The sequence below is a fragment of the Euprymna scolopes genome, chromosome 2, assembly GCF_053919585.1.
Source record: "Euprymna scolopes isolate OS-2025 chromosome 2, ASM5391958v1, whole genome shotgun sequence".
Taxonomy (NCBI): domain Eukaryota; kingdom Metazoa; phylum Mollusca; class Cephalopoda; order Sepiida; family Sepiolidae; genus Euprymna; species Euprymna scolopes.
The window spans coordinates 138,849,277-138,863,341 of NC_136483.1; the positions used below are offsets into that span (position 1 = coordinate 138,849,277).

The 14,065-nt window shown below is 37.7% G+C and overlaps 1 protein-coding gene across 2 annotated transcripts in view; it reads right to left on the reverse strand.

Annotated features, from left to right (window-relative positions):
- Positions 1–14,065, reverse strand: part of LOC145296393 (carnitine O-acetyltransferase-like) — a 91,938-nt gene that overhangs the window by 46,936 nt on the left and 30,937 nt on the right. For both annotated transcript variants that reach the window (XM_080142529.1, XM_080142528.1), the window contains exons 2-3: positions 8,212–8,412; positions 1,195–1,275 (exon numbers count right to left, since the gene is read on the reverse strand). In XM_080142529.1, the coding sequence (XP_079998655.1) occupies positions 1,195–1,275; positions 8,212–8,379 (249 nt within the window). In that variant the 5' untranslated portion in view covers positions 8,380–8,412. The remainder of the gene's footprint in view (positions 1–1,194; positions 1,276–8,211; positions 8,413–14,065) is intronic.

The following is a 14,065-nucleotide window of genomic DNA, read 5'->3' on the forward strand; positions in this document are numbered from 1 at the left end:
TATGCTGATGTCACTACACTCTATGGCAGGCATGACAGGAAGACGAATGAACACATTTCTAAAAGAATGGCAGAAACACTAGAGGAAGACCTCCAATCTGTAGTGGAATGGGGACAAAAGTGGTTGGTCGCGTTCAATGCTGCCAAGACTAAACTAGTTTCATTCAATAATTACAAGAAACCCTCTCTACCACCCATAGCAATGGCCAACGACTCTTTATCTGAGAGTCCATCTTTCAAACTCCTTGGCCTAACATTCACAGGAAACATGAGTTGGAACAATTACATTGAAGGCATTGCCAGGGCCGCTGCAAGAAAGGTGGGCTCTCTCTACTGTGCTAGAAAACTACTAACACCCGAAAGTATCCTGTACCTCTATAAGGCCACCATTCGCCCATGTATGGAGTATTGCTGCCACATCTGGGCTGGTGCATCTGCTACTAGTCTCTCGCTCCTTGACAAGGTTCAAAAGAGAGTCGCAAACCTGATAGGCCCTGAACTGGCATCTAAGCTTCAGCCTCTGTCCCATCGAAGAAATGTTGCATCCCTCTGCCTTTTCTACAAGTATTTTAGTGGTGAATGCTCTGACGAACTGCAATCACTTGTGCCCCCACGACGTGAGCACCCTCGACAAACCCGACAGGCTGCTAAATCCCACCCCCACACTGTAGAGATACCTAGATGTAAAAGATCTTTTTACTCCAATAGTTTCTTCCCCAGAACCGCTAGACTCTGGAATTTCATTCCAGGTCCCTGCTTCCCCAACAGTACTGACGTGCAGAAGTTCAAGTGTAACGTGAACCGACATCTTGCTGCCCAAATCCCTACATAATACCCCAGTAGTTGTTGTCCCTGATAGTAGCCCCCCTACACCAAAGTGGCAATTTGCCTTGTTTGGGGTGAAAATGTAATAAAAAAATTAAAAAAAAAAAAAAAAAAACGTAATGTGGACAGACATCCTCAGTCCCCTGGCAGACACTATCTCAAATAGAGATTTGGTTCCTTACATTCCAAGTGGCAAGATGCCTTTGTTTGGGTAAAAAAACAAAAAAAAACAATAACATTTGTCACTCACTCATCAAGTGTATATTGTTGATTTAATTTTTTACAGAAACATAAAATCTGCATAATTTAAATCAAATTTTACACCTGGAAAATACCGGTGCTCTCTGATAGTGTAACTATATCTTCTTACCCAATTCTCTTTCTTTTTGGCTCTTTCTTCCAGCAGTTTCTGAAGGTGTGGTCCTTGTTTTGCCTTGAATTTTGAAATTACCTGGAAAATAAAGTTTTTTTAATTTACAATATTTAATGATATCACATTGTGCGATGCAGAGAAAAATAATAGTAATAAAAGAAAATAAAGATTTCAAATATGAATGAGGAAAGATTATATTTATAAAATTAATTTAAAGAATCTGCCTGCCTGGACCAGGAATCAAAACTCGAACCCAGCCATCACAAAATCATTATCAGGAGTGACATAGAAAATGAAGAAGGCAGAAAAACTAAAATTATATATTTTGAGAGAATGTCAAAGATAGGGAGAAGAGAGAAAAACCAGAGGTTTCATTTTTTTTTTTTTTTTTTTTTCTCCCCAGGTTTTAATAAATTGAAAGATTTGAATGTCAAAGTTAGAAATAAATAAACCTTGTTTGGGGAGAGATCAGTGATTATGCAAGTGAATTAATAACAAAATTTTTAGAAGATTGATATTTTGGAGTAAGGGCTGTAGAAAGAAATAAAAAGAATTAAAACAAAATAGAGATATTATAAATCCAACTACCATTTTGGGTGGATCAATGAATATCAAAGATATAGATAAAAAAAAAAATACACAGACAAAGTTAATAAAAAAAATATGGATTCTAACTGATTGCCATGGTTTCCATTTAATATGGATATAGGCTTCCATTGCAAATAGAATATCTTGGAATAGAAAAGGCAACGATTTCACAACTGAACACAAATTGCCAAAAATATAAAGATTCTGATCTTTTTTTTTTTTTTTCCTGCAATCATTCAGACTGGCACACTCATTCAGGTGAGTCTGAAATAATAAGCCGCCATCTGTCAAAAGTGTATCCATTCTAATTGGTTCTCACATTGTAAAACATCACATCAGAAAACTCCAAAGAGATAAACATATTGCATTGAGATGAAGTAATGCACCGTTCCAATTCGAAGTCAAACAAATTAATAAGTTCAACATATCTTAAAGAACATAAATCTGTGACATGAGCAATCAGCCCTGCCACATGGGACTTCCTCAACAGGCTTGGTTTATTAATGGCATGCCACACCCGAGACCATCATGAATTGATTTATGGCTCTCAATCATCATTATTTAAGGGAACACCTTCAGCCTGCATTTATCATGGAGGTACAGCGACAGTAGCAGAAGAAACATGGCTCCAATGAGCAGGCATTACAATTCTTAATCTATGTTTCATTTCTAAGCTCGGCACTGATTGGTGCAAATATTTAACTTCCTTTCTTGATTGCCAAATTAAGGCCCATCTCTCATGCAAACTGGAGTGCATTATGGAAGATTATTAAAAGGACAGCACAGTTTACTTCTTGTTTTTACCCACGACACCGCAGTAACAACTTATCTCATTGCTAGGACCAACCAAGAAAACTTCTTTCGTGGGATGCAACTAAAACTCTCCCAGGTCTCTGACCCTCGGTTCGACTTTGACAAGATCCAAGAATTCGATATAGTGACTGCCACATACATGTAGATTTAACATAACACATGCCCTGACTTCAACATCTGTGTACTGTATAAGATATGAACTCTTCTCTTGCCTAATAATGGAACATTTATTTAACACGGTGTTGACTTTCTAACCTTTTGGTTTTTGTCCATACTCTTCGATGTATTCCTTTTCTAACATTCTCTTCTATTCACCTTTTTATTTACATGTTAACAAAGTCGACTCAATAAGGTTGTTCTAATCTGAGGGGTCTTCAATAAGCAACACCTTTGACTCACTTTGACTCACTTTTCATAGCAGTAGAGCAACGAAACTTGGCACAGTTATTAATCTTTCTCTACACAAGAACCACCCAGAATTACATATTTCTCCCCTTCTGGAGACTGTTTTTGTAGAACAACTCAGGTCGGTCATCCAACCAGGGCGGTTTCAGAAATCAAGGTTCCGTCATCTAGGAAATGCTTCCCATTCAAAAATAACTTTGTGGCTGGGAAGAAATGAAAGTCAGAGGGTGCAAGGTCAAGAAAGTAGGAGAGATGGGAAAGGATTTTATAAACTACAAGTCTGTGCTTCTTACCTGTTATCATGTGTGTTGTGGATCAGAGCGTAGTCTTGCAGGAAGAAGATACCTTTACTGATATTACCCTGCCTCTTGATTTTGATAGCTTCTTTTAATTTAATTATCAAAAAGTGAAGCATAATAGGCTCCTATAATTGTGATATCCATCAACAGTTGAATAATATCGGGTTGTTTGCAGTGCCATGACGCGCATGGAAAGGGACCCTGCACTCATCCCCGGTGGGCTTTCCTGAGGCCACAATCCTAATTGGAGAAAGGTCAGCTGATGGTCTACTTGTGATGCATGTCTGAAGCTCCGCATAACCTCTTGTTTAGCTCCCCCTTACCTAAACTCTTAAAAAAAATATGACGACAGTACAATCTAAAAATAAGCTTAAACCAGGATTAGGGACAAACAAATTCAACTTGCCTCCTCCCTTGAGGCTCTCATTCACAAATATCCGTGGGCTTAGAACTAACTTAGCTGATGTTGAAGCATTTCTCTTAACAAATACCCCGGATATCTTAGCACTAAGTGAGACTAACCTACACTCCTCCATTCCCTCTAACCACTTTAACATGCATGGATATCTCCCACTCTGCCGTAAGGACTCTGACAGACATATGCACGGACTTGGAGTTTACATTCGTAATACCCTTCCCTTGACTAGAGAAACAAACCTAGAAACAGATGATCAAGCCTTTATGTGCTTTAGACTAAACGTGCAACACAGTATTAGCTACTATTATTTTCTCTACCGCTCTCCCTCGACTCAGGACTGCTCCATAATAAACAAAGTATCTGACAGCATAGACACGGCACTGTCCCTCGACACTAGCGCACAAATACATGTGTTTGGAGACTTTAATGTCCACCACAAAAACTGGCTTGGATTCTCTACTCACACAGATGCAGCGGGCAGCACAACCCATAGCTTCGCTATATCTCACTCCCTATCACAAATTGTTAAGTTTCCAACCCGTTTCCCTGACCAGGAAGAACAACACGCATCACTTCTAGATCTGTTTTTGACCACAGTTCCCGATGACTGCATAGCGAAGGCCCACAGCCCACTCGGGAACGCTGATCATGCAGTGATAATGGTTGAAATCGCCCTAAACTCTAGACCCAAAACTGAAGAGCCAGTGCTCAAAACAACGAGATATTATAATAAGGCTGACTGGGAAGCCATCAGGGAACTAATTAGAGATGCTCCATGGAAAAATATTTTCTCTCTCCCTGCTGAACAATGTGCAAACGAGACCACTGACTGGTTCAAAACTGCAATCGAAGCGCATGTTCCCATGCGGAAATTTTATAGTAAGCCCCACTCTCCCCAATGGTTTACGTCGACTTGTGCAACTGCCATTACTCAAAAGCAGCATGCATACCGTAGGTTTAACCGACATAAGTCCAGTTCAAACAGACTGAAGTATATAGAAGCTAGAAATAACGTTAAGAAAGAAATAGCGACAGCTAAGAGAGAATTTACGGAAACCACTAAAAAGCGCATCGAAGCACAAAAACTAGGAACTCGAGACTTCTGGAAAATCTACAACAGTGTAGTAAATAATGGGCAATCAACAATTCCCCCACTAACCAACAATCACGAGGTTGTCTCCTCAGCAACCGACAAGGCTAACATGCTTGCCAGTCGGTTTGCCTCAAACTCCACACTGGACCCTTCCAACCACCCCCTACCTGACTTTCCTATGCGGACAGACGCCACACTAGACGATCTGAAAACCACCCCTGCTCAGGTGCATGCTATCATAAAAAACCTTGACACCTCAAAAGCATGTGGACCCGATCTTATCCCAGCTGTGCTATTAAAAAAGTGCTCAGCCGAAGTAGCTCCAGTTCTCTCCAAACTCTACAACAAATGTCTTAATGAAGCTTGCTTTCCGGGCTGTTGGAAAACTGCTTCTGTTGTACCAGTATTCAAGAATTCTGGCGAAAGGACAGACCCATCAAATTATCGCCCCATTAGCCTCCTCCCACTTTTTGCCAAAATATTTGAGACCATAATTAACCATGCTCTAGTCCATCATCTTACAGATGCTAAACTACTGACTGACAAACAATATGGATTTAGACAAGCCCGTTCCACAGCAGACATCCTCACCGTGATCTCTGAACGTATATACCAATCACTGGACAAAGCGGGGGAAGGCAGAGCGGTAGCTCTAGATATATCTAAGGCTTTTGACAGGGTATGGCATGAGGGTCTCCTAAGTAAAATCAGATCATACGGTATCACTGGTAGAATACTTAACATAATTAAATCCTTCTTAGATAAGAGAAAAATCCAGGTAGTCCTCGACGGTCGCACATCTAAACAATATGATATAAATGCGGGAGTGCCCCAGGGTTCTATCCTTGGACCTCTATTGTTCCTGATATTCATAAATGACCTCCCCGACAACATTGCCTCTGAGATGGGTATATATGCTGATGACACTACACTCTATGGCAGACACGACAGGAAGACGAATGAACACATTTCTAAAGAAATGGCAGAAACACTAGAGGAAGACCTCCAATCTGTAGTGGAATGGGGACAAAAGTGGTTGGTCGCGTTCAATGCTGCCAAGACTAAACTAGTTTCATTCAATAATTACAAGAAACCCTCTCTACCACCAATAGCAATGGCCAACGACTCTTTATCTGAGAGTCCATCTTTCAAACTCCTTGGCCTAACGTTCACAGGAAACATGAGTTGGAACAATTACATTGAAGGCATTGCCAGGGCCGCTGCAAGAAAGGTAGGCTCTCTCTACCGTGCTAGAAAACTACTAACACCCGAAAGTATTCTGTACCTCTATAAGGCCACCATTCGCCCATGTATGGAGTATTGCTGCCACATCTGGGCTGGTGCATCTGCTACTAGTCTCTCGCTCCTTGACAAGGTTCAAAAGAGAGTCGCAAATCTGATAGGCCCTGAACTGGCATCTAAGCTTCAGCCTCTGTCCCATCGACGAAATGTTGCATCCCTCTGCCTGTTCTACAAGTATTTTAGTGGTGAATGCTCTGATGAACTGCAATCACTTGTGCCCCCACGACGCGAGCACCCTCGACAAACCCGACAGGCTACTAGATCCCACCCCCACACTGTAGAGGTCCCTAGATGTAAAAGATCTTTTTACTCCAATAGTTTCTTCCCCAGAACCGCAAGACTCTGGAATTCCATTCCAGGTCCCTGCTTCCCCAACAGTACTGACGTGCAGAAGTTCAAGTGTAACGTGAACCGACACCTTGCTGCCCAAATCCCTACATAGTACCCCAGTAGTTGTTGCCCCTGATAGTAGCCCCCTACACCAAAGTGGCAATTTGCCTTGTTTGGGGTGAAAATGTAATAAAAAAAAAAAAAAAAAAAAAAAAAAAAAATATCCTTTGTAAGGAAATCTGTCATCAATACTATGCCCAGGTCCTATAAAACCAGGAGCGTGACCATGCTAACCGAGAGCTGGAATTGTGCCTTCTTTGGAGATGGTGAGTCCAAGTTGTTGATTTACTCCTTTCACAGACATCCAGACTTAACTAAACCGCCATTTTATCAAAGGAAATTACAAGAAGCAAAAAGGGGAGATAACTCTAAACAGAATTCCTTTTATCTATAGACAAGAGGAGACAACTCAACAGTCTTAGGTTCACATTGCTGGTGTCTTGTGAAAACTAGAGTTTCTAAAAAAATACAAAAATATAATAAAAGCAAAACAAGTCTTTCAGAATTTCAGAAGAGGCTCTCATCTTCGTTAGACAATCTGCAATCTGTTCTTCACCCCTGATCCATTCAGTTTGAATTTCTTTCTTCACCAGTTTTTTAATCTGGTTGCATCAACTTCAAGATGCCGGTCAGTTACAAGATTTGATGAATTGTCTTTATCAGAGATGCATAGTCTTCCAGGTGGTCTGAATATCTCCTGAAACATGGTGGCTATCAATATACCAGCTGCTTCATTAAGTGCTAGAGTTTCTGAGGATATTTTGTTACATGGTCAAGTTTTTTTGATGATCAGCATAAATAAGTTATTTTGTTCATCTTGCTACAAACAAAGATGATAAAGCCGCTGTGGATAACCATCCTCCAAATTAGCATGATTGTCATCTGAATTCCAAACAATATTCAGATCCAAAGGTTTCCCAAGCTGCGTGAAAAACATGGAAGTTGTCCTTGATTTTAACTTTACTAGTGACTTGTTTGCCTCAGAGAGTAATTTCACTTTTAGAGATTTTTCCAATGTTACTCTACTCAATGTTACACCAAACGATACATCTGATCAAGTCTGGGTGAATACCTACATCATTTCACCTGTCAATCTCTTTAGCAAGGTGTGCTTGCAATGCAGGGATGCAAATTTGCAGCATATCATTGGGTACTTATGCAGAATACAGACCATGTTATCGTCAACATATTCTGACAGGGGGCATAAGACAAATGAAAACAATTTTTATAGTTTTTCTTTTTTTTTACCAAAAACGATGTCTAGTATTTAAAACAAACAATTAAAAATTAAGGATAAAATATCTAATTATGATCAACAGTCATCATATGGTAATTTCATTGAAAAAAAAAAAAATACTTGTGCAAATTACAGACCATGCTGAAATAACATTTAGAAAGCCATTCTTAATATGGGGAGCTGTATTTTCACCTAACAATTTAATAAAGAAAAGATAACATATGCCAATTGTTGGCTGCTATGATTTCATTGACTAAGCGTTTCAGTACCTTCAGTTTATGTCATCTGCCAGGACTATGCCAATGATAATGCAGTTCGTATTCTGCATATGTATTTATCAATGCATTAGGAAAAAGCAATGCCAACAGTACATTACTAGTGTTATTATTCATATGATACACGTGCAACATCGGTAGTCTAGGCAGCTGAAACTAAAGTAAATGAAATAAAATATAAAGAACACACAAACCTTGCTTGTGTGTTCAAGTTCTTCTTCATCAAGTAAAGGCTGGATTGATTGATAGTATTTGTGTAAAGTTTGTTCCAAGGGAGGCACAGGCAAATGAGGTAAGGAGTCCTGGACTGTGAACTTCTTGGACGACAGGAGCCGACAATACGTATTAAAAGACTTGTCCATTTTCACAGAAAGGGCTTGTTTCACTGCCCGAACCTACAGAAAGAAAACATTAAAAAAAAAAAAGTTTTTTTTATAAAAAAAGTTTTAAATCTTTCTCCGATACATAATCAAGCAAAACAAGCCAATTTCTTGAATCTTTGTGATCGATGTTCGATTCTGATTCGTTAGTTTATTTTTTTATTGACCATTAGCTTCCATTCTTAAAAACAAAACATGTATTTCGATGCAATTTCTTTAAAAAAATATTTCATTCACCTAGGAAAATTTTTCAAATAAATAATCTATATAATAAAGTAATGGGAGTCTTTCTTAAATCTTTGTGATTAATAGCTTTCTTATGGCAAAATCAATGGTCAATTTTGATTTGTCATTTTTTTGTTTTTACAATAAAACACTGTATTTGATTCAATTTCTTCAATAGATTTTATCCAACAAGGAACATTTGCCAAATCTAGTAATTTTGCTAAAAGTTATGTTTCAAATTCTGAATATTTTCCTGTATTTATACGGTATGTGTTTTGTGTACACATAATTTGTAGATTCATTTTTGTTAGCATATATTTTGTAAACAAATTATTCATTATATTGCTTTTTTTGTTGATTATCATATTTGTATAGGTAATACATTAAATAAAAAGTTATTTTAGTCCAAGGGGCTGAGAATAAACAATGAAAATAAAATATGAAACTCATACAGGAGACTTCACTTTGAGGTTTTCTTTGTTTATTTTTAGCCCTGTGAATTAAATTAACCGTTTATTTAACAGAGTTACCTGCACAATCACAGTTGTCAACAAAAAAAGCAGCATGATATATAATATACTATACAAAATAAATTCTAATTATAAAACAAATAGTCTGTACACAATACATTTTAGACGGATACTGTAAGGGTTAGATGAGAAGTAGAGAGCAAAGATGTGCTTGTTAGAAGTTCTATTACTGTATCTCTTTCAAAAAAAGAAAAAAACAAGAAAACAAAGACAAAATTTTATGCTAAATGAAATGTACTAGCCGGACCTGTGGAAATTTCACAGCAGTATCTTCCATATGTTATATATTGCTGCTGGACATTCTGTTCACGTTCAGCGTGAATGGAAACCACACAATATTATTGTAGTCCTTTTGTTAAAACTGTAAAAGTATTTATTTAAGTAATCTGGTTCATGTAGTATCAGAATGTATTCGGTTATTATGGTTTATCTCCAATATCCTTATAGGAGACTGTGACATATTTCCATTGTATGGACGCCCTGCATGAACAGAAACTAGTTATTATGTTATGCTAATTTCTTTAAATTTATAAAACACTAGCAGGACTTGTGGAAATTCCACAGGGGACTCGTTCATATGTAATATACTGATGTTTTTTTTTTTTTTTTTTTTTTTTTTTTTTTTTTTTTTTTTTTTTACAAAGGCATCACCACATTATCAAGGCCCAGAGGCCACTCAAGGATAAGGGTTAAAGAGTGTACAGTAGAAGTTGGTCAATATAGTAATCATTAGTAATGAAAATTTGGTAAATTTAATAACTTATATGGAACGGCTCATCAAGAACTTATTTACTTTAGACTTGAACAAAACCATATTGTAGTCAGCCGGAAAGCAGGAAAACGGAAGACAATTCCACAGGCGTGCAGTTCTAAGAAAGAAGCTTTGTTCATGGAATCTACGTTTAGGTTTAGGCACAGATAAAGAGTGGGGGAAATTATTGATAGTGTTTACAGCTAGACGAGTGTTTCTTGTGAAAGTTTGGCGAGGGGGGACCATAGATTGAAGCTCAGTTGAACACTTTCCATGAAAATAACGATACATCAGAGACAAACTCGCAACATCTCTTCTGTGAGATAGAGGTTGCAAGGAGGAGAAAAGGACATCTCCTACGAGGCTACGAAGTCTATTTTGAACTCTATCAAGGCAGGACAAGTTCTTTCTAGCAGCTCCTGCCCAGATGTGGCAACAGTATTCCATCCTTGGACGTACCTGGCTCTTATATAGATAGAGAATAGCATCAGCAGTGAGATATCTACTGGATCGATAGAAAGATCCCACCATTTTTCCAGCGGCCTTGGCAACAGATTTGATATACGTGTTCCATTTAAGATCAGGAGTAATGGTCAAGCCCAGAAGCTTGTCAAAACTTGAGGCCTCCTGAAGACGAGAGCCATTCATTTCAATTGATGACAAATGTGGATTAGAATGTTGATGATGTAAAGAGAGAAGCTTGGTTTTAGATGCATTAAAAGTAACCAGCCACTCCTTTCCCCATTGTACTACGTGCTCAAGATCAGAGGAGAGAGAATTGGAGAGAACTTGCTCGTTTACTGTCTTAGATGTGGTACCATAAATGGTAGTGTCGTCAGCATAAATGTCTACAAATGATGTAAGGATATGATTTGGAAGATCATTAATGTAGATCAGGAAAAGAGTTGGGCCCAGGATGGATCCCTGAGGGACACCGGCATTAATATTGTGAGCTTCTGATTTTTGCCCCTCAACTACTACTCTTATGAATCTATCAGAAAGAAATGATTTAATAATTGAGAAGACTTTTCCAGCTATACCATAGCTAGCGATCTTATGAAGTAAACCTTTATGCCATACCCTATCAAAGGCTTTAGATATGTCAAGAGCAATTGCCCTAGAAAGATTGCCACCGTCGAGAGATTTGCTAATCCTATGCGATATAACTGTAAGGACATCTGCTGTAGATCTAGCAGAACGGAAACCATATTGAGTGTCACTAAGAAGGTTATTTTTGTTGAGATGTTTGATTACTTCTGTATTTAATACAGATTCTAGCAACTTACTCATGACGCACAGGAGACTTATTGGCCTGTACTGAGAGGGGGATGAGCGATCACCTGAATTCTTAAATACAGGGCATACTGATGAGATTTTCCAGGGAGATGGGAAACTATTCTCCTTAAGACAACGTTTAAACAGTTTTGTAAGTATGGGCGCTAGTTCAGGTTGAAGTTTTTTGAGTACTATAATTGGAATACCATTGGCATTCTGTAGATGTTCAGTGTAAATGGAGATGCTCTGATATTATTGTAGCACTTTTGTAAAAACTGCAAAAGTATTGATCTAAGCTAGCAGGGATGTCTTGCGTAGCCCGATCGTAAAGTATGCTTAAATATGATATTTTGATTCTTTCAGATTTATATATATATTATTACAGAGTTAATGTTGTAACAATTTTTATATATTATAAAGTTGTGATTTCAAAAATAAAAAAATATATCCATTAAAATTATTTACAAAAAAAATAAATGACTTGAGCGCCATCAGCTATAATCAAAACCAAAACTTAAGAATTTTTGGTAAAATTATTCATTACAAGAAATGGAAGTCCATAACAATTAAACGACAGTCACTCGGATGTATGCATGACACACAAAATAAATAACACACGCGTATCAATATATCTAATTTAAAAAAAAATCCTTTAGGCTTACATGAAATTATAACACAAATATTGACATTGTAAAAGCTTCTGCCTATTCCATTTGTTTCTGTGGCGAAAGTAATGAAAAACGTGACTTACACAAGTGACGATGCCTCTGTCTATCCTGTCACACGACAAAAATAAAAAAATATACATGAAATAAAGTAATGTTTGAATCATAAACTGTTGCAGCAGCTTTTCAAAATTAATACATAAAAACATTAATACGGTTAGAGATTAGGCAACCATTACTTCAACTTGAATTTCTGAGTGTAGTATCAGTCTCAGCATTCCAGTGAATTTTATCCCCCTCTCCTTAAGAACAGTTTTTGTAATTACTGCCATGAGGACATTAAGGACGAAAATATGAACTCAGGATTTATTTACATGATTTTTGGAATGTTACAAATAAGCCCCTAGCATGCAATGATGCATTTAGCTGATTTTTGGAATCAGCAGTACATCCATGTGATTTTTGGAATATGACATCTTATGTCAATGTAGTACATCATAAATATATGCATGTTTTTTTAACAGAATATAATGACGTCATCACGGGGAGCAAACACGTCAGATTATCATCCCCCCATTGGAAAAAAAGGAGGAGATTATACCTGGGATCTCATTAAACATTCGCCAAATCCATTAACTCACATTTAGTATAATCTTTATAATTTTATATTAATATGATAGCGTGTGTGTTCTTAAATCTCAACCAATGAAATTTGCCGGAAAGTGTGACACACAAAAGAACACACACGCTAGCGTATTAATAGATATGAGGACGATGACTGCTGTGGAAAGTAATGAAGGGAAAAGCACAGGGCAGTCTTCTCTTTTGGACAATTGAGAGAGCGAGAGACAGTGAGAATGGTCGGCGAAGATTACAGTTGAAATTGAGAGTTAGCAAGAAGGAATTTGGACGAATACGTATGAGTATTCGTGTTTCAGTAATCTTGCATTGTTACCAGTCATCGGCTGGATTTCAGCGAACATGTTTGGTATTTTTGTTATTCCTACTAGGTAACTGTATCCTATGTATTGTCCCCCATTAACGTGTATGTCAAAGTATGATTCTGGATTGGAAGTGAAAACTTTGTTGTTTTTTGTTAATCATTTGCCACATATGATGCTGTCTATCATGCATCCCATGCTTTTCATTTTTTTTTAAAGAGGTCCCCCAGCCATTGCTGCATCATATTTTATAAATGTTACTCAAGTTGATAGGAAGTATGGTACTATGTAGTTTGCTGATTCTGATTGTGCCCAACAGAAGTGCCCTACACTGTGCATTATTTCTCCTCCTGAGTAGTATTTGATGAACCAGCCCATTGTGTTGTTCATATCAGTCGTTTTGACCATGTTTTTAAAGTGTCGTTTGATGATGACTTCTCCGATTTCGTTTCCAGTCTCTGGTGGGAGGCTTCCACCAATTGACGTTCCCTGCCATCTATTACCCTGCCCACGATCCGACACATTCTCTGTTCAATCGGTTTCCATAGTTTTAGTACGAGGATCACTATCATCCGAGTATACCTATGTTTTTGCTGTCCCTGAAGAACTGAGCATTGGCCTGTCTTGTTTGTTTTCTCAGATTTTCGTATATTAGGTCATGATCCTTTACCACTTGATCTAGTTTGTTTAAGGCCAGATGGTAGCATAGTTTATCTAGGTCAGTTCCAGGACCTAGGAATTTTTATCCTGGTACTATAAATTTAATCTCATTTCCCAGTCGTCTGCAGGAGTTTTTCGCTCGTGTTCATGCTGCTTGACAATCGTGGGCATTATGTTTCGATTTCAGATTTCATGCAGTGTCACATGATCACTGGAATTTAGCAAGTAGGTCATCAGTGAAATAATTCCATTCATTGAAGTTTATATAGTGCACATCTTCCTTTGATGGGCACCAGGATATGGTATGCTTTCTATGGGGCAACCTGTCTGGAGAGAGGGGTTAATACAATAAAATATTCCACTCCCAGACCGGTTGCCCAACATTGGCACAAAATATTTGCTATCATAATTAACCTCTGATTTCCTCAGCTTACAAATATTACTGGAAAAAAAAGATTACTTTTTTAAAAATACATTTAATCCTATTAAATTGTGCCTTCCTTCCCGTGTTTGTGTTGACATTATTATTTAAAATTCTCCACAACGTTCAAATGTTCATTATTATTTGCAATTTTAATAGTTAAATAACACAATAATTAATACTTAGTTTAAAATTAAATT